At 37.9% G+C, this 21,289-nt stretch overlaps 1 protein-coding gene across 1 annotated transcript in view; it reads left to right on the top strand.

Moving 5' to 3' along the window:
- The window catches only part of MIPEP (mitochondrial intermediate peptidase), a 72,180-nt gene that overhangs the window by 27,928 nt on the left and 22,963 nt on the right, over nt 1-21,289 (top strand). Inside the window, exons 11-15 of the mRNA XM_005482515.4 lie at nt 6,628-6,781; nt 7,698-7,775; nt 8,759-8,963; nt 11,732-11,841; nt 16,877-16,951. Coding sequence (XP_005482572.2) covers nt 6,628-6,781; nt 7,698-7,775; nt 8,759-8,963; nt 11,732-11,841; nt 16,877-16,951 — 622 coding nt within the window. The remainder of the gene's footprint in view (nt 1-6,627; nt 6,782-7,697; nt 7,776-8,758; nt 8,964-11,731; nt 11,842-16,876; nt 16,952-21,289) is intronic.

Here is a 21,289-nt window from a genome sequence, read left to right as displayed (position 1 = left end):
AAGTGATAGATGGAGCTTTAAGTGACTAAAGTGAAAAGGGGGAATCCTGCAGCTCTGTAATATAGGGCCTGGATTCAGTGGTCCAGTGTGGGGATGTGATGAAGGCATGATGGGTATTGCTTGTAATTTTGGGGGAACAGATAGAAATTTTGTATGAATAATGCATGATGTGTTGTAGTATGTTGATGATATGGGGATAAGGGGTGGAATGTCCTGGGGTGACGTTATGATGCTTGTATATCCCCATTCATCTGTTCTGTGCCTTTAAGACCGGCCCTGGAGAGTGGAAGTTTTGTTTGGGTTTCTGTTATCAGGACACAGAGACAAGCGGTACACAGAGCTGTTTTTTTTACTTCCAGCTTGGGCTTGCTGCTTTTGCTTGCTGCTTTTGGCTTGCTCTCTTTTTCTGCTCTTGCTTCTGCTCTGCTTTCTGCCTCTGCTTATTAGCTAGTTCTAGCTAAACAGTCCACATTGCTTCCTGGACTGTTTCTCCTCTCCTGTTCCTGTGACCATCTCGAACCTGCTCCAGACTGGACCCGGGAACACCAAGGGTTCGGCTGCAGCGGCTGGCCCAGCGCCGGAGGGACTGAGAACAGAGCAACCACCCCCGAAAGAGACTTTCTGATTTTGCCATCTTTCTCAGAGCGGTGTCATCGGGTATTGTTCATTTTGTGTGCTGGGGGGTGCGGGGCCAGTCAAATAAACAGGTTCTTTCCACCTCTCTCCGAGGAATTTTTTCCCGAACCGGTTGGGGGGAGGGGCCGTGTGGGGGTTTCGCTTTCTGGAGGGGCCCTCCTTTGCAGATTCTTTAACAAATTTGGCCTAAACCAGTACACCATTGCTGCCCAAAGTACACCATTGCTACCATGTTTTTAGATTGGTAGGAATTTGAATGCCAAAATACTGTGCCTGGGAAATGTGTTCTTGCAATCCCACTATGAGATGAAGCTGTCAGTAACTGAGATTGGGTAATCATTTGCCAGCTAACAGATGCTTTTTTCTTGTCATCTGGAAACAATGAAGTTGCTAATGACTGCTACCATTTGAGTGTCTGAAATCAACCAAGAATCTTCAACAAGGGAGCATCTACTTGGTAAACTCTTCCAAATAGTTTCCTACCCACACCCATATGCCAGATTTAAGTTTTAGCGATCTAGTAGAGATTGCAGCATTTCCTGTTCTTTTATTTTTGGGGAAGGTGCAAATCTTTTCAGTTTTCCCCTCTTCCCCATTGTCTTCTAATCTTACCTAGTGTTACACATTTTATGTTTCAGTGAGTAGCATTAAATCTTGAAGGTGGGGGCTCAGAAAAGAGTCGATCATATGCTTGCTCTTGCCACTGAAAGGCAAGATCATCTATCAGTAATAATTCCAGGAGCTGAGGTTTTGGTTATAGAACATCAGTTTCAGATAGCTGAGGTTTCAGCTAATTGCTGTTCCTAAGTAAGCCCAAAAAGAAAGTTTTCCTGGAATCAGTGCAAGTTTGGGGTTAGGTTTTCTTCACTTGGAGTTGGTTGTACTTAATTTGTGAAAATAGAGTTCATGTATGAGGTAGGACCAAATTCAAAACTTGGGAATTAGATCTGTGTTTTGGTGTCTGGAATGATTACTGCTTAGTGGGTGTATACTGGATTTAGACAAAGATTTTTGAAGATGTATTACACACTTTTTGGTGGAGTAGCTTTTTTTTTTCACTACCCAGTACTCATTTTGAAGTATTATTGGTTATTATAATCTGATTGTGATAATTGCACTGTATTATGGGTTTTAATTCCTTTCTGCATAACTGCTAGGACATTGCATTGGCTAGCAAACTGTGGATGCCAGATAACTCAAGGTATAATAATCTCTGCTGACTGCTGCCATGTGTGTCCAGATGTAAGTTAAATATTGAGTCTGTGGCATAAGATACTAGTGGTATTTGAGGGTTTTTCAGTATCTTCTGCTTTGATATTTTTTTGTCCACTGGTGTAATAGGCAAGGCAGAAATGGACAATTGAGATCAGAAGTAGAAACATTTTTGTTTTGGCATTCTTTATAAAAAAATGTTGTTTTTCAAAACTTTTTTCAATTTTCCATTGGCAAGAAGAACATTAACACACATGTTTCATTAAATGTGGGAGAGGTTTGATCCTGGCAATGTTGTAGCAGAAGGGACCGACATTAACTTTGTGTAGTTTCTATTAAAGTGGTTTTTTAGTCAGGACCTCATTGTACTCAAAATGTCAAGATTGTGACATCTTCAAACATTAGCCACAGTAGGGGGCTAGTTCCTCTGGGGAGTCTGCCTTAAGGCATTGTAGTCTGTTGCTACTATTTTTCTGAGGGGGTGGATAAGTATCATGCTTTTTTCAAAGGACAAAACTATTCCAGACTGACTTCCTGCCACCACCCCACCCCCGCTCCCACTTTGGACAGTGACAGTGTATTACAAAGTATTTATCAGAAGGCCTTCTTCACATACTTTTCATCCTGGGGCGGGGTCATGGGGACATTGTGCATGTTCAAGGAGTGCTGAGAATGAGAAGTAGGTATTGATCTTCTCCCTGCAATATATTAGTGTCAGCTGTTCTATCAATGAAGAAATATCATTGCTTTGTCCTACTAGTACATATCTTTGTATTTGACTGACATGAAATCAAACTTTGTTTCAGAGGTTGTTTTGTTCCACCCCTCCAGCAAACACATTAATCCAGTATTTCAACTGAATGTGGTAATCCTTTGTGATTAGTATGAAACATTGTCTTCCTCTGATTAAGCTGGCATCTATCTCTTGCTGCAGCTGTGTGCTCTTAGTCCTGGGTTCCATATGACATCTTCACAAAGTAGTTGGAGTTGGAAATTTTCTCTGGAGGTCATGTGGAAGTCCCCTGCTAAAGCTGGATCTTCTAGAGCTGAGTGTCCATGATCATGTCCAGGCAGCTTTTTCAGTATCTCCAAGTTGCAAGACTTTGTAGCCTCTAAGGATAACCTGTGCCAGTGTTTGCTCATACTCACTGGGAAAAAAATGCTTGCTGATGTTAAGATGCAACATCCTGTGTTCCATTCTGTGCCCATTGCCTTGGTCCTGTCACTGGGCAGCACTGAGAAGAGTCTGGCTCTCTCCTCTTTGCACCCTTCCTTCAGGAATTTGTACTCTTTATTAAGATCCCTCTGAGCCTTCTCTTTCCCAGGCACAGCAGTGTGGCTGTGCCTCTCTTCCTGATGAGCTGAGCACTGGGCACAGCACTTCAACACTGGACACAGTGCTGAGTAGAGCAGAAGGGTCACCTCCCCCAGCCTGCTGGCCATGCTCTTCCTAATGCACCCAAGGTGCTGGTCACCTTCTTTGTGGCAAGGGTCCCTCACTAGCTGGTGCCTAACTTGGTGTCCACCAGGACCCCCTGGTCGCTGTCTGCAAAATGCCTCTCTTGCTGGGTCTGGATGTCCCCCAGCACATACTGGTGCCTGGAGTTGTTCTCCCCAGGCGAAGTGGAGAAGTTCTTGAAATTCCTGTCAGCTCATTTATCCTGTAAGCCTGTAAAGGTCCCAGTGGATGGAAACAAGACCCTATGACATATCGGCCACTACTCCCAGTTTGGATGACTAGTTTGGTGTTATCTGCCAATGACTGGACAGGACTGGACCCAGTACTGACCCCTGGAGCACAGTGCTGGTCCTTGGCCTCCAAGCAGCCTTTGTGGCACTGATCACCCTCTGAGCCCTGCCATTCAGCCAGTTTTCTGTCTGCTCATCCAGCCCATACCTTGACAGCTTCTCTGTGAGGATCTTATGGGAGACAGTGTCAAAGGGCTCACTGAAGTCCAAGGAGGTGATGTGCACTTCTCTCCCCTTTTCTGCCAGGCCAGTTATTTCATCGTATAAGGTTGTCAAGTCTTTTTTTAAGCATGACTTGTCTTTGCTGAATCTATACTGACTGCTCCTGGTGACTTTCTTGTCTTTCATGTACTTGGAAATGGTTTCCAGGGTTAGCTGGTCCATCAAAAAAAAATTCTGCTCTTAGAAAATTTTGAGCAGTCTCTACACATCTTTTGATTTTTCATATTTCTTGTGTAAAAGTTGTCTAATTTCATGAAATGTTTTCAAGGGGCTGTTCTTTAATTTCTTATTATTTTCATGTTCTCTTATCCTGCAGCTGAACTCACTGTTGGGAGTAACACATTTTAGTTTCCTGCAGCTGTGAAAATCTGATGTTTTGTTATGAATGTGAGCTGTTGGTAGTGTTCAATTTTGATTTACTGAAGTCTGTGTTTGTAGTACTGTATCATATGTTTCTTTCGTGAAATATCTTGTAGGCTTGTCTCTCTTCTCCCACTGGGCAGGGAGGAAATAGCACAGGAATCCTGAATGATACTGGATGTCTGGGGGGAGGAGGGTGTGCAGGCTTTGCAAATAAGCATAGATTTGGCAGGGCTGATTGAAGTGCACTCAGCAACAAAGCCCTGCAAAGAGCCCTTGTGCAATGAAGCCCCTTGAGCTTGTCTGTGGTGTGTATTGAGACAGTACTTTTGTAGCCAGATATTAGTTAAAGAAGCAATTCTTTGAATTACGGCTTACTATTCATAGTGGCATGTAGAATGATAGTAGAATGATAGTACAAGATTTTAAAGTGATATGACAAAAACCAGTTTTAAACTATTATGGATGTTGTTATGATTTGCTGCCAAAGATGGGGCGTTTTAACTGGGCTTGTTGTCTGTATGCAGGGAGAGCTTCAGAGCAGAATCAGGAGGTCTGAAGCACTTAGTGGTGTGTTTCAGTTTTAATGGTAACAGTCTGGCAAGAAGGCAATCACTGGGTGATTCTGTAAAAGTATGGAGACATCTGAGATTTACCTGCTAAAGCTTTCCAAAAAGGGCCACTGTTGAAAGCATTAGGGCCGCTGTAATTCTGTATGTTGCAGTGGAAGGGACAGTTCTCTGTGTCAATCAATGTCCTTTGTACTCCAAATTTCTGTGGTTTATATGAAAATTAACTAATCTCTTCTGCTTTCTTTTAAAGACTTGCTTTCAGTCTTTCTCTCTAACTTGATCTAAAGTGATTTATATTATGCTTATTCCTTGGGTGTAATGACTTTTTGAGTAAGAGGGAAAACATGTACATGGAAGCATGCAGTGTGTGAATTTAAGTGTGGAGTTCTTGAAAAACTATGTTTGTGTGGTAGAAGCAAAATCTACTTTATTTTCTATGTTCTAGTATAGTTTAAATAGAATGGAATACACGACTTTAGCTTCTTGCATTTGTGGTGTGAAAATAAGCAAAATCTTGTACCTCACTATATCATGGCTTAGAGGAGTAACCCCCCTCTGTTGTGCCTCACAGCTCAGTGATGCCCATCAGTGAATCAGAGCTGCAGTTGTAAGCAGCACTTCAGCAAATGAAGTATTCCCAGTGGGTTTCTTTTTCAGGTCTTCTCTGTGGGAGTGGGAAGGAAGGAAGGGTAGGTGTGTGGGTAGAGACTATCTGGTGCTTTCACAGCTGGTCTGTAACTAAGCCTTTTGATCCCAGGCCTTAAACCAGCATGGTTCTCATATTTGGTGTCCAGCTATTGTAGTCTAGCTGATGCATGTTTAAATTTCAGTGACTGTGATTGTCTAGAGTTAAACAGTCTTTACTCTCAGACCCTAGAAGACAGCATAAAATAACGCTTGGGCTTTGTATGTGAAATGAGACAAGAGTATTTTTTGCCATTTGGGGTGCACACACAGCTACAAGCAGATTCCAGTTCTGATTTTGCTATTGTCTCAAAAGAGTTGCATGGTGCTGATCAGCTGCTGAAAGGTGTAATTTTGTAAAGCATTTATTTGCTTGATACACTTGTAGTGTGTTTACTTTTTAGGGTCAGAGTCTCAGGGAGTGTAAACCCTTCTGCAGACTGCATACATCTCTGAACTCCTTTTTGAATTTTTTATTCATTCTGTGTATGCATGCAGATGTATGATGTCTTCCTCCTATGAGTGTCTTCTGTACTACATCTTGAACCTGGTTGGTTGAGGTTAGGCTCAGGAAGCTGTGTTGGCCATGTTTGAAATCCATGTCACATACTGAAATTTCCAGGTGGCTTGCAGCTGTAAGATATTTTCTACATGGTTCAAAAGAGTCCCCAGAGCTTGAGGTGTGATTTTTGTGTGGGAGGTGATTGTGTCTACTTGGTGTTTCTGTTGCTGAAGTGAAAGGCAAGACTGCAGAGTCAGCAGTGCTTACCAGTTGGTTTCCTGCCCTAGCTGGGGATTTGGCTTACACCACAGCCAAAGCCAGCTTGTTTTTCTGATCAGTCACACGATGCAGCCTTGGCATGGGAAAGGCACTTAAGTGCCAATGGCCTCTTGAGTATCAAAAGCCACTGCTTGGCCACCCATGGTCTATTTGGGCTGCATGTTCACCACATTTCTCAAAATCATAGTCAACATCTGTTGAATTTGGTATCTCTATTTGAAATAATTGAGGTACTACAAAGCACTGTGCCTGTAACTTGGTTTCACTATTTGAAAAATAAAGCCAAACATGCTCGCTGAGGGTCTTTGGGCTGAGCTGGTGTATTTTGTGACATCCTGTGGCTTGAAGGTGAGTACTATAGTTTATGTAGCTCTGCTGACTGACTGTTATGGGATTCTTGTATTCCCTTAGGTACAACATTGATCCTGGCTTGTATTGTCCATTTTTCTCTCTTGGGGCATGCATGGAAGGTTTGAACTCTCTGTTCAGTCAGCTCCTAGGGATCTCTCTGTATGCTGAACAGACAAAGAGAGGAGAGATTTGGTCTGAAGATGTTAGAAAGTTGGTAAGTATTCTTGTTCCCAGCATCTGAAACCAAAGGAAAATAATCAAGATAGTGTGTTCCTGTGAGCTATGAATCAAACTTTTTAAAAATAATTATTTGGATACCTATCAAAAACACAAACTAGTTGTCTAATTTGAGTTGAAGTTAGACCTCAAGAGCTTTATCATCTCTTTAAGTGCCTTTTGGATGTTTGGTATTTTATGGCCTTTTAATAGATCTGTGTCAACGATGCCTGAATCAGAAACATTTTCTGTTTGGAGATTATTGTTGCACCTTTCTGAATGGGCCCTGTTAGTTTTAGTTTCAGTTTGTAGATGACCTTAGATGACTAGAGTGCTGGAGGTGTGTCTTTGCCTCATTTTTTTTTGCTCTTTAAGTCATCTTGACTTTGAGATTGATTTTTGTCTTTCTGCCCTCTTTTTAGGGGAGAGTAGAAATCAAAACTTGGGCAGTAACTTACTCATCAGGTTCCCAAGTTCCTCTGTTGTCTTCCTACATTTATTCATTGCCAGATCTTCTCCACTGCTCTTCTATCCTCAGCCTCCAGCAAGAGATGCTGTTCTTTATATACTGTGGGTCAATTTATAATTACTCCTTACTCTTTCTGTTTTTATTTCTGTGGTAAATCACTTCTGTTTGTCATTTGTGGGCTTTTTTAACACAGAAAGTACTTTTAATACTAATCTGTGACTAGCTAGTTTTCAGTGAAATGCAGAAATGTCTGTAGTTTGAGATACAAGATGTGAATTTTGTCCATATATTTATTTTCAAGTAAAATTAAGAACAGATTTTATATTAATTATTCCCAGTTCGTTTGTTATTTCTTCATTATAAGTCTTGGGATTTGAATATTACATCTTCAGTTTGCACATTATCAGTGCTTTCACTGTGGAAATGATACCCTTTTTTTCTTCAGGCTGTTGTTCACGAAACTGAAGGTTTGCTAGGTTACATCTATTGTGACTTCTTCCAGCGACCTGATAAACCACATCAGGTAACATTTATGATCTGACTTCAGCTTGGGTTTTATATAAGTAATAACTGTAGCATTAGTGCTATTTGCATTCAATATAAATTTAGTAAAATTTTCCTCATGTTAAAATAAATTTAAACAGAGAATGTCTGTAACTTCATGTGTGGGTTTAGGTAAAATATTTTTTAGAGCAAGCTTTCATTTAAAAAAAAACCCAATAGGCTGAGCTTAGACTCTGTGGTGCAAAATAACAGGTGCTACAAAATGTTTAGAGAACTCTGTTTAGAGAAATGGTAGAGATTTAAACACTTGTTTTCTGGCCTACTGTTTACAAGTAGAAGCAATCTGACATTTATACTTTCTAATCTTTACACTCAACTAATTTTATTCTAAATTGTCTTTAAAACTGTTGCTGGTTCTAAGTGTTGTGGCTCAGTCACTACCTAGTGCCAGTATATTTGCAATAGGATGCAGAACAGTGGACACTTCACTCAGTAGAAGCATCTGCAAATTGCCACCTTTAGTGAGGTGATGAGTGGGCAAACTTTAAATCTACATTAGTTAAAAATATAACTCTTTTGCTAGCAATTCACAATATACTAGTAGTGCTGTGTGGTATATTTTATAAAGAAGTTACTGCTGAAGGTTGAGGAGAGAATGTAATCTGTACATTATGGATTTGACACATCAGTAAATTTCTTGGCACTAGTGATACCTTTTGGAAAGTTTCAATGGTTTGGATAATTCTAAAACATAAAGAAATAATTTTATTTTCTAGAAGTGACACAGACTTTCTTTTATGGAATAAAGTAATTTCTTTATGAGTTTGAGGTATATGGTAAGGATGGAGGAACAGTGTTATTCAGTAGCAGCACTGAATTCTACTTGTGTAGCTGAGTATATGTTCTGATTTGATTGAATAGTTTAGTTTAATTTAATCATTGTTTTAATATCACTATAATATAATGACATTGGCTGTCCATGTTTGTTTTTACCTTGAAAAGGACTGTCACTTTACAGTTCGAGGAGGCAGGCTAAAGGAAAATGGAGAGTACCAGCTACCTGTAGTTGTTCTTATGCTGAGCCTTCCCAACTCAGCAAGAGGTGCACCAACGCTACTGAGTCCTGGCATGATGGAGAATCTGTTCCATGAAATGGGTCATGCCATGCATTCTATGCTGGGGAGAACTCGCTACCAACATGTCACTGGTAAGAAAGTTACAGTCGAGATTTTTTTTGTTTTAGTGAAATGTTTACTTTCCAGAAGAAAGGTGTAGATTAAAAAAAAAAATAGAACAGAACAAAAGAATAAAAAGAGTATGAACCAAAAATCGTTGTCATGTTAATAGCTCTATACCCTTGATGATTTGAGAATACAGTATCGAATCTGCAGATATTATGTAAAACTCAACCAAACAACATTTGAATATTCTTGTTCTAATAAGAATTAGGTGTTTGTATCTCTTTTCTATGTACTGTTGATCTTTATTCTGTTGGTGGTATCCACTCTTTCAAGTTTATCTTATGTGGATTTCATAATCATTGGAGTAGTTGGAGGTTGGGAAATAGGTTGTACCTAATGTAAAACCACATTGAATCCTGGGTTGGAAATGACTTAGAAAAATGAATGAAGGAAAATCAGTGAATTAAGTCTTGCAAAGAGTAGTGAGGGTATTGGCTGGCAGGTCTCTGGCTTCTACAGCCTTCTGCAGTTGTGGCAAACAGGTCAAACACCCATGCCGGCTAAGGCTGCTTGGCATGCTACGTTTTTTACCTGTGGACAGCTTGGTATATTCTTTTCTATAATAGTATGCTGGAAATCTCAAGTGCAGTAGACATTTACTTATTAAAAAATAAAAACCAAACTACAAAACAGGTGAGATTGTGAATCCCTTGTCTGAAGAATTAGTTTTTTAATATCTTTTACCATTTTATGCTAATGATACAAAGGGGTCTTAATGTTGAGTTAATGTTTTGTCAATAGATACCTTTGCACCCAGTGGCAAAATACTCTTTTTTTAAGTTGTCCATTTAAAATTAAAGTTGACTGAACTATTTTATAAGTATGTCACTACTAGACATTGTTAAAACAGATGAACACTGCATAATTCCTTGAGTATAAGCTCTGTATAGTCTTTGGGACAGCTAAGGGCACTCCTTCCACTCATACAGCCTTCCTCATCTTGAGCTACAGGAATATTTCTATGCCCAAAGTAGCCACTTTGGTGTGAGTTCTCCTCTTGTGCTGAATCATGTGTTTCTGCATGTCAGACCCTTGAAGGGGCAGGAAGTGCCTAATTGTGAGGCTCAGATTTTCCAGGAGTCGCTGTGTATGGTTTCTGTGTTGCCTTAGCTCCAGGCAGTCCTGCATCCCAGAGGATTTCACTCCAGATCTAGCATTGCAAAAGCAGCATTGGAGGTTGGAGGTCAGTGCTGTTGTTTCTGCAGAGAATCCTTTTTTAATGGATTTGGAATGTGTAAAAATCAAAGGGCTTGTCTCAGGGATGTCTGTTAGGGACTGTCTGCTCTCATGGAACATGAGGGTGGTAAAGTATGGAAACAATATGACTACAAGCTATTGTGAGCACAAAAAAAATTGACATTCTAGTTGAGATGAGCTGAATAATTTGACATCTTTCCTGCTCTCTCTTGCCTTACTTTTCTTTAATTCAAAACTGCACAGTGCAGATCATGCATTTTCAGACTGTAAGGAGAATTTTTGCTATCAAATGGATTTTTCAGCAGTGGTGCACAAACAGAATCACAGATTTATGTGTCAGTGCAGAAGTGCATATAGCTAATGTGTCTGTGAAAAGGTCCAGTGTGATTTGAAATTACATCAGAGCTGTATCTAACAGCAGTAGGTATTAGAATGGTAAAGGTACTGGTGAAACCTCATGCAGTGTTTGGGCATGTTCATTTTGTGTGTCTAGTCTGAAGGTGAATTCAAACTGCAGCAAGTACAGAGAATGTTTCTTAGATTTTATCTTGCCTTTGGATAATGATGCTCAGAGAGAATATAGTTTCTCTCTATTTAGTAGGTAAAAACCAGTGTGATAAATGCTGTTTGTAATAAAGAGCAGTATCTGTCTGAATCACTGAGTGTAAACAGATTATAAATTAAGATTAACAATTAGAGAATGGTTTCTAAAATCACTCCTTTGACCTCTACAAACCTATCTTCAAATTATGGTAAAAGCAGACTGGGATTTAAGACTGATTCTGAATGTTGACATTGTTTCTGGCAGACCAGGATGGAGGTGGTGACCCAGTGGGTCCACCATGAAAGCAACTTTTCCACTGCTAACTTTAATATAGAAATTAGAAATTCAGCTTTGATTTGGCAATGTGTTGCGCTTTTTAGTCACTTCCATTGGGCAAGATGCTGATAAGGATTAGAGTAAATAAGGTTTTTGGTAAAGGGCTTTTTGAAAATAGTAACAGCTGAGATATTACCTCATTGCGTGTACATAGAACACGTCTTCAATCTGCAAGAGTGTTCTCTGAGTGAATGACTCGGTGTCATAAAGCAAGGTTAATGTAAAGCATAAGAAAGCTCAGCAAACAGATGGAAGCTAAAACTTGTAACTGTGAATGGGATTAAGGCAGAGTTTTATTTACATTGTAGTTTAATTAGGTTTAGGACACTTAAATAGATTTGGTGTTTCATGTAGGGCCAGTTTGGCTACAGTCTGGTTTAGTTTAAAAAGGGTGTGATCCAGAGCATTATAAGGTGCCTCGCCCAGCTGTTCAAATATTTTGTTTTACTTTGTGATTTATAGTAAAATGTGTAGGATTATAATGAAGCTTTTCTGGCAGTATGTACAATAATGGAAATAAAATATTGACTTAATAAATGAAAGAACATTAAAGTTCACCAAAAGTCCAAATTGCAAGTTGCAAAACCTTTTGGGAAGAGTTAACTATTTGTTAGTGAAAATAGCAGATGCTAATGTGTACAATTATTCTACCTCTAGGAACCAGATGTGCTACTGATTTTGCTGAAGTTCCCTCAATTCTGATGGAGTACTTTGCAAATGACTATCGAGTGGTTAACCAGTTTGCAAGGCATTATAAAACAGGACAGGTAGGGGAAAAAATGTAAAATTTTGAAAATAGGAAAAAATGTCTGTAGGAAAAGAATCATCTTTACATGTGTTATTAATTAATAATGTTTAAAGTAGAAATAAACAATGGATAAAGTTATTTTAGTACTACAATTTCAGTTATTCAGGAAAAAAATTAATATTGTCATTGCAAAAAAGATAAATGTAAATCTGTGTAAGAATACTAGGTTCCTATATCCTAGATTTCAATTACATGTTTAAAACTTTCAGCCTTTTTTTTTCTACAAGGTATAGTAGGTAAACAACTTCTGTGTGAATCACATTGTTTGGAATGATTTAATATCGTTACAGGTAAGTTATGACAAAAATAGCATTTGTCATTGAACTCTCTAAAGTCTGTCTTAAAAAAAAGCTCAGATAACCAATCATGGATATAAATGGAAATTATATGCAGTGTTTCAAAATTTCCATTTTTAGCACAGTGTAGGGCAGTGAGTGAAATATTTTGTGATGAAAAATATACTGCTCTATTTAGGATTATATTAGGATTAGTTAGATACTGTTAGTCATGAATTTCTGCTTTAAAACCTTACATGAAGTTCTTCTTTATCAGTGTGTTACAAGGATCTGCTTTCTGTGGGGTGTTTGGAAAGCAGTGCTCTTTGGAGCAAGGTGACTTTTGGTGGTCACTTTAAGACATGTTAATACAGAATGATTTATATTTATACAGACATTTCAAAAATTCCTCCTAAGTTGTGTAGTGTTGTACTTCATTGGAGCTTCTTATCCATTACTAAGCATTCAGTGCATTTCAGTATTATGGAAGTAGAAATATGTTTGCCTCCATTGAACAGTTAGGAAAATATGCTATCCAACTTCTGCTTAATAGATACTGTCTGAGAAATTTGCTCTGTAATTTTTCTTTTTTTTTTTTTTTTTCAAGAGAGCAATTGTTTCTGCAGAATTGATTGCACTAAGAAAGGTCTCTTTGCAACCTGGGAATTAAACTCAGTTCAGGAGTGTTGATCATTTATCTACTTGAACCTACATACGGAAATAGGACTTTGTAATGTTCTCTTGTTCTCTATAAAGTTCATGAAGTGTTTAAGCAGCATGGAGTTAATCTGATTGCATACGAGTTCAGAGAATGAGCCTCACTAAAACATCTGAAAGAGATTTGTAGAACATTATTTATGGCTTTGTATTTTTAAAATGACTTGACAAATCTAAACCATGTTTAGTTTCAGTGCAAAAGCTAAGAACCAGACATTGTGTCCCATTTGGCATTTCCATAAACTACTTCTGTTTATTGGTGGTGAAATCTTCCCTTTTCAGACAGCACTTGAGAGAGGCTTGATGTAAAAGTCCAGTCTTGAAGAATGGATTATGCTGGATGATGAGAAGAGCCTGAAACTGCTCTGTGGCTCTTGAGAGTGTTAGATTCCTTCCTTTTAATTGCTTTTTAAAAATTTTAGAATGCATTTTTAAGCCATTATCCAGCATATATAAATCTGCTTTTGCTTATGTTGGTTCATCTAAGCTGACTTTAAGAATCTGATATCAGATTTCTGTGTTTGTCATTTAAATACAAATAGATTGAAGCAATGTTTTCTGTTGTGTATATGTTATGAAGTAGTTCGACTTTAAAATCCCATCTCTCTTACATTTTCAACTTCACAAAGATCTTTTTGGGGCTTAATTTCTCTGTTTGTTCCCTGATTAATTCTTTTGTGGTGCAAAGAGGAAATTCAGGGTTTTATTGTGTTTCTCCAGTTTTTGATTTATTTGAAAAAAAAATGAGTCCACTTTATCTCCTTTTCAAGGGGAAGTAAGGAAAATGGACAAAAAAGGTAGAATGTGAAAATTGTGAAACCATTTAATCAGTATGTTGTTCTCTGTGAGAACATGCATTAATTTTCTTCTTATGAATTAAGAGACTGAGCTTTTCTATGCTAGAAGGCTGCTAGAAAGCTGTGTTCTGCACCAGCTACACCACACAGCTCTGCTAGATGTTTGCAGAAGGTGGACTTGCTACTGACCCAGTTTGTGTTGGAGGCAATGCAGATAATTTTACAAAGCATCCTTCTTTTGGCATTGCTGCATCTGCACTCTAGTTTTTGCATGGAAACTTAAGGTGGTGTGGTTTCTAATATTCCTACTGAACATAACTGCATCAGAAAAACTTGCTAGTGTAATCTCCTCTTATATTAGCCATTGCTATTAAAGGCAGTTGTAGAAGGACTCATCTTTGAGGATCTGCACTTATAATCAGTGCTTATGCTTGTGGGAAGAGAAAGAGGTGTTTTGATTATTAAAACATCTGAACTGATGAAAATTGTATTTTAGTAGCATTGCAGGAAAAGAAATTGATGGGCAGACCTTCAAAGATGAGAGCTCATTTAGATGTAGATCATGAGGTTCTGGTCCAAAATATCTTGAAGTTTATAGAAAGCTTGTCTCTGCTTTCTGTGTCTTTTGAAAGGTTGTGCTGTTGAATGTTGAGGAGTGAGAAAGCTTGCAAGCTCTCCTGTCAAAAGGAGCAGGTCTTTTGAACTTAGTTGAAAAAGCTGGCCAGAACAAATCTATTTGTTTCAAGAAAAAAGCAAGCCTAGTTTTCCTTTCATCCAAAAGATCACTCAAACCAGAAAATCCCTGAGATAAAATGAATAAATAGAAAGGACTGTAATTATTAGTTACTAAAGTTGGATTAATCAGGTAAGCTCATGAAGTCAAGCCTTACCAAAATGGGGACATTGCAGCACTTAAGCAGTCTGGGGCCTGGGTGCCATTCTATATCACTGTGATTTTGTTTAATTTCATTTGTAAAGTGCAGAGATACATGGTAGGTCTGAGCTAAATAATTTTAAGCTTTTGTGTCTTTGGAGGCTCTCTTGAACAATGGCCAGTGTTTCAGCTGTTCAAATTTGAACTGAGTTCATTTTTCACAGAGATGGAATTACAAAGACAGTATTGTATTAACATGATTGAAAGAATAAGCCAACAGATAGTACAGTTACAATGTGTTGCAATTACTACACAACAGTGAGGAGTTAAGCATGCTTTGGGACACAGGGAATTCTTTTCTTTTAGCTACCATGAAAACTGAAAAATTCATTCCAAGATCTTAAGTTACTTAATGGAGAAGAATAGAAGAGTGGACTCAAAGTAAAGCATGTAGTATTTAAATTTTAAAAATTGAATGGTTATTCAATGACATAGTTTTAGGCAAAGCTCTGTGAAGTCTTTCTTTTAGAAGGAAGATGACAGTCTCATTCTGGTGTTATCAGAGAGTTCATCTTTCAGGAGAAGTGAAGTAAGAATGCTGATACCTTTTTTAAAATTAATTCAGCTACTTATTAAGCAACTGTGTGAGATTGTAATGGAGCAAGGAGGAATAGTTTCTGCTGCCTGAAACAGTACATGCTCCAGTTCAAGACCTGAATGTATCTGTGTGCATGACATTCACAGAAACATACTTTGGAGTGGAGTTGTGATCTTTGAAAAACCCTCTGGAGTCAAATTCTGCTTCCCTGAAATCTTAAGATCCCAAAGGTGTTTTGGGAAAAATAAGTGACTTCTTTATCAACTTAAATGCTTTCAATTTAATCTAATTTTGGCAGTGTTTTTCTGGTGCCAAATTCTACTTGGCTTGTGAATTATGATCACAACACAATCTTTGAGCCAGGTTAGTAACACAGATAGATTTAAGAAAGACATAAATATTTTTTCTCCTTTGCCTTTTTGTCAACAGGTGGTTATAAGAGTGACCTGTACTTTCTTCTTGATTTCACTTTTACTTTCTTCTTGATTCTTTTGATTTTCTGCCTTATTAAATTGTCTGGCTCTATACCATGCTTGACCTAGCTAACTTTTGACTTGGAGAGGAGGTTGCAAGCCTTAGAAAGTACTGCATAAAGCAGCTGCACAGGCAGAGAATTTTTCTTACCTGCTTCAACTTTGAGATTCTAGAGTCAATTGATAAAGTTTCTTCACTTAGGTGTACCTTCTCTAGAGCTGGGTTTTATTCTGTGAACATTGCTTGTCTGGAATTCATATAATTTGCATAGAATCTAAACATATGACTCTGCCATATCTTGTAGACTTTCTTGGTTTATTTCTTGAATGCTTCAACACACTATAAAAGCATAGGTGTGATTTTAGAGTCAAGTTTACTACCTAGCATCTCTATAACATAGAGATGCTACGTATTAAACATAGCTCTATACATGTTGTACAACTTTCAGTACCTTTTTAATTTTTTAGCAAAAATGCAGTTACTTTAACTATGTTCCATTTGTTTGCTTAAGGAAGCTGCTAGGGAAAAAAAAAGAAAATGTTTGTTAGGAAAACAGCTCTTGAAAAACTTCAGCAAGCGGTGGAAGAAGTGTAAGGTCACGCATTCATAGACAGATGTTCTTAAAAATGTGGCATTAAAAAGTCTGGATGTTTTTGCAGACATGTGGATGGAAAGTCAAAAGGTTTTTTTATAATTACTTGAAAAGTGTTTCTGACTTTTCAGTATGTGGTGGCATGGATAATTTTATTGCCATAGATGTGGAATAAATTTAACTTTGTTAAAAATTTCAAAGGGTAGATATTTACTGTCCAGTACAACTAAATATTTTTATGTGGGTTAGGGCAGAAGGTCTCATGCTGTCTCAGTTGAAGTTATGAAAACCCAGTATTATTAAGCTCAGTATTATGAGTTATATGATGTGGGAGGGTTTTAACTGCCCCAGTCTGTTCTTTATGTCTAAAAATAGTAATAAGATCTTTTACAGACATATAAGGGAATATGGAATTAGTTTATAGAAAAACAAACAGATTTTGATTAGTGATTTCTCTCTTGCTATGTGGATTAATGCTGATATCTTAATTGGCCATTTAATGCTTTGTTCGAAAAATATTTCCTTCCTCAATGCAAAGCACTTCAAATGTGTTTTAGTACTATAAGGGTTTTTTTTGTATCTTCAGCCTCTTTTAGTAATTAGCTATTTAAACACAATTTACAAATAAACAATAAGTCTAAATGTGACCTGTTTGGTTTTTTTCAAGCCACTACCAAAAAACATGGTGTCAAGACTGTGTGAATCCAAAAAGGTGTGTGCTGCAGCTGATATGCAACTCCAGGTATGTGTTTTGCCTTCTGATTTCAACTCTCTATTCAGCACTTGAAAAACATATTTTTGTTTTTATAATTTTGACCAAATTTTTTATTTTAATGTAGATGTGTTATCTAAGTATATGATAATTTAAGTTAATTCTTACATTAATTTTATGTTTGCTTTTCTGCACGTATTCTGTGTTGCTGCTTAAACCTAAATGCTTCTATCTGTAGGAAAATGTTGTGAAAACCACAGCTTTTGAAAATCATTGGATTATCAGAATCCCCAAATGTAGTTTAAGATTGAATTCTTGAGTTGATGGAATCATTTAAGGAGAACGTGAAGTAGAGGAAGTATTGTGTACCTTGGATCATTAAAATATAGTAGGAGTGGGAGATACAGGCTATCACAGTAAAATCAAACCAGCACATCTATTTACTAGAATGTGATTTGAGTTCCTTGTCTTCTGCAGCTCCAGATGAAAATGGCCACTTGTCACATCAAAATTGCTGGCTGAGCTGTGAGAATGTAAGACTTCTCTCTCATAGTGTTAGGAAAAGTAACTAAATTCATAAACCTTTATTTTCTGTGGGTAGCTGTGATTGATCAGTAATTTCTGTAAACAACCAGTGATGCTGTTCTTCAAAGGAAGTAAAGGAAATCAGATTTCTGTGTAAAATGGTATTTGGCCTTTTTCAGTCCTGCAATAGCAGTTCTCAGATGTGTACAGTCGCTTTAGCATCCAGTAAGCATTTGGCTGTGCTTAGTGTGCTACAAGGTTTTGCTGTTTGATTTTGTTTTCTTCTTTGTTTTTCTTTAAGCACAAAGCATATAGTTTTTCCTTCTACAGTTAACCTGGTGTTTAGGTGAGATAACTCTGCTAGTACCTTAGTGAAGGTTAGTTGCTGAAATGGGAAAGAAACAAATTTACAGATCTTTGGTATGTCTTCCTTTGCGAAGTGGCCAAATGATCACAGCCCTGTCTACAAACAGGAGTTGGGCTGGTTAATTGAAGTTGATCTGAAAGAGAAACTTCAATATTTGCAGTTTTCTCTGTGCAGTTACATAGATTTTAAACTAATCAGAAGCCTCAAGTGTGGACCTGTAAGCTGTATACATGTCATTGACACTAGTCAAAGCCAGACTGAACGCTGTTTTCAGTGTATACATGTATTTTTCCTTGGTTAAATGTAATGGGCTTTTGAATTGGACTTTTGAATTGTGCTTTCAGTGCAGTGCTGGCTGTCAGCAGCCAATGTTGGCTGGGCAGGTGCTACCTGTGCCTATACCTCTGTGACATGAAAATATAACTGCACTCTCTCTACAGGTCTGATTTTAAAATGCACCCTGCTGGCTCTGAAAGATTCTCATAGACAGGTCTGATAATCCAGAAAGAATGTGGGACAGAATATAAATAATTAATACAGGAGGTTTTTATTGGGGGAAAAAAAAATCCAGATTGAAATAAAATTTATACTGTGAATGCTTAATTGTGGACTTTTACTCATGGGGGGCACAGCATGTGTACAGATTAGTAACCACCAAAATGTTGAGGAGGTCCTTTGACCTGCACCCTTTCTTTTCTGGTGTCTCTGTCCATAACAGCTATGTATCAGTCTGACAGATTTCTTTCAACTTTTTGTATGTATTTGCTATGATTTTGCCAAGGTTTGAGACCAAGTTGGCATTGTGGAGGCTAAATGGGCTCAGATATTGAGCAGTATAAGTCACAAATATATTCACAAGTGCCGTGGCCTCCCTGTTCTGTGGTGCAGGAGTGAGTATTCCAAAAGGAGAAGTGATTGCATCAGTTGCTTGTGGTGGGGCTGTGCAATGACCCTGCTGTTGTTGGCCCTCAGCTCTTTCCTGGGCCTCTTTAGAGTCTGTCTTGGAGTCATTCCACAGCCTGTGGCTCAAGAACACCCACTTCTGGTGGGCTCAAGTTCCTGTGGGTGCCTAATGATTGACTGCTGCTGGCAGTGATTTAGCAGGCTGCTTGCCATCAAATTTTTCTTGTGTAAATTAAGTTAAACTAGTTTCAACACATGGCAAATGACCACAATGCCATTCTGAATAATATTATTCATTTCCTACTTTCAGCACTATGTTTTTGGAGATGCCAGGTGTAAAACCTGCAGAAGTGTGCACTCATTTCAAAGAGACAAATTGGCAGAGCTATTCTGTTGAATAATTCAAAAATGTCCCAGAGAAGTTGACTACATGGCAAATACAAAGTTAATATTCCATTTTAGAAATGCATATTGTAAGTCATGCAAATTAAAAAGTATAATAATTAATTGAAGCAACATATATTTTAATTTCCAGATGCCAAAATATATACATGCTGCTTGCTGTATACCTGAAAATACTGTGAATGATGATTCTAATACTGTTCCTTCAGACTTTGCAAAGACTATATTCTGTATTGATGGCTAGATGCTATGTTAGCTATATTTGACCTTTAAAAGTAGAAAAAATGCTGACAAATATTCCAGCAGTGTGGAATACACCTGAAAGTTGTTCTTCTGTGGTCTGTTCAGGAAATAAGTCTATTAGCACATGAAAGTAAGAAATATTGCTGCTTTTTCATAACTGTAATACCTCTGAATTTTCTTTTAGGTGGTGTAATCAGTTACTCATAAGGAAAGATAGGAGAGTACATACATCTCCTAAGGCTTTTGCCAGGCAGATTGAGTCCCAGAGTCTTTCAGTCAGTAGTAACTTCACTGGAAAATGCCTGAGTGTGTGCATATTAATGCTATTAAGCAGACAAGGAGCTAGAAAGAACTGGAATGAAGTGAAACTAATAAATACCAATGTAAGTGCAAAATAGAGAGACAGTATGAAAATTAATGAGCATTTAATGGCATTATTTTTTTACATCTTTTGAGAAATGTGTTTTAATGAAATTAGAAATCATCTTCTGTCCACTGCTTGATATTACGTATTAGCTTGCTCCTCAGCAGTATCATCTAAAATCCTGTGATCCTGGGATGTGTTTCCCATTCCCATTTCAAAGGCCTCTGTAAACACACAGAGCTGTGGTTTGTAGATGGAAATGCATTGTGGGTATAAAGTTCATCCAAGTTTATTTTCAGGGATTTTTTTTAAACCGTGCTGTCCAGGTGGCCTGGCTCACAGCTTTCTTCCCACACTGTACATGTGCCAGGATCAAGGGAGAACTTATAGCTGACTTCAGTGACTCATTTCCCTGTCACCACATTGTTCTTTAGACAGAACATTTCACTGGCCTTTCTTTGACATTTCCCCACTTCCTAGCTGTGAGTTGAGCTTTTGCTCCTTGACCACAAACTACTTCACTCCAAATTTTACTTTAGAGAAGGTCCCCTGCAGTGCAGATGCAGTTCCCCCATCTTGTGAAGAACACGGAAGAGCAACTGCAGACTGGTCCAGACAAAGATGGAAGATAGAAAAAAGAGGATCAAGGCTGTGCTGAAGCTTGAAGCTAAAGTCTGTTGTCAGATGCTGAAGTTCCTCATGTTTGATTTGGATTTTGTAGAGAGGAGAGGGGAAGTTAGTGTGAAATGACTACTGCAGAGTTAAAAAGGTCTATGGTGACAGGAGAAAGTGACCTTTTTAGGACTATTACATGAGGTAATTTTCAGGTCTATTCATGGTACTTACTGCAGGTCATACTCTTAGTTGCCCTTGCTGTCATAAACCTGTAGCTTTTGTTAAAAAAAAATAAATGGGATTCTAGTGACTGGGAATGCAAAGCCATTGTAAAGTCTCTTTCTCTTCTCATATAAATAAGAGTAAAGTATTTTTGCAGTCTAGTGTAGATTTCTCCGTATATTTTTAGTCTGAACAGATGCTTTCTGGCTACTCTGCATTAGTAGATGGACAATGTTGAGTGCTTCCATGTCTTGTTCAGTGTTGCTACCTGAGACATAAAACTTGCAGTGTCGTTAATGGGTGATTGTGTGACTTGAGTCTTACTGACATCTCTTCTGCTCCTTAGCCATGGCTAATGAGGAGCAAGCAGGAAATCTATGAGTAGCTCCTGCAAGTCACAGTTTATTCACCCCCCTGTTTATAACATTCAGTTTTTCTTGGAAAAAAAACCCAATGTCTTGTTATTTGCCAAGAGAGACTGTCAAAGGGTTTATCAGAATTCTGTATGTTAGAAGACAGCTTATTCAAACAGAAGGATTATGCTCTTCTAGAAACATTTTTGGTGAAACTACATGTTGTATCCAGAACAAATAAAAATATTCTGAATTCTGATAAATTGTTAAGGAATTCAGAATTATTTGTACTAACATTTTGTAATAAAGAATCTTTTCTGAGGTTCAAGGAGTTTTGTTAATTAGGTAACATAAAACATCCAAACAACTTTTTT

The sequence above is a fragment of the Zonotrichia albicollis genome, chromosome 2 (assembly GCF_047830755.1).
Source record: "Zonotrichia albicollis isolate bZonAlb1 chromosome 2, bZonAlb1.hap1, whole genome shotgun sequence".
Taxonomy (NCBI): domain Eukaryota; kingdom Metazoa; phylum Chordata; class Aves; order Passeriformes; family Passerellidae; genus Zonotrichia; species Zonotrichia albicollis.
This window is presented reverse-complemented; position numbering and strand designations above follow the sequence as displayed.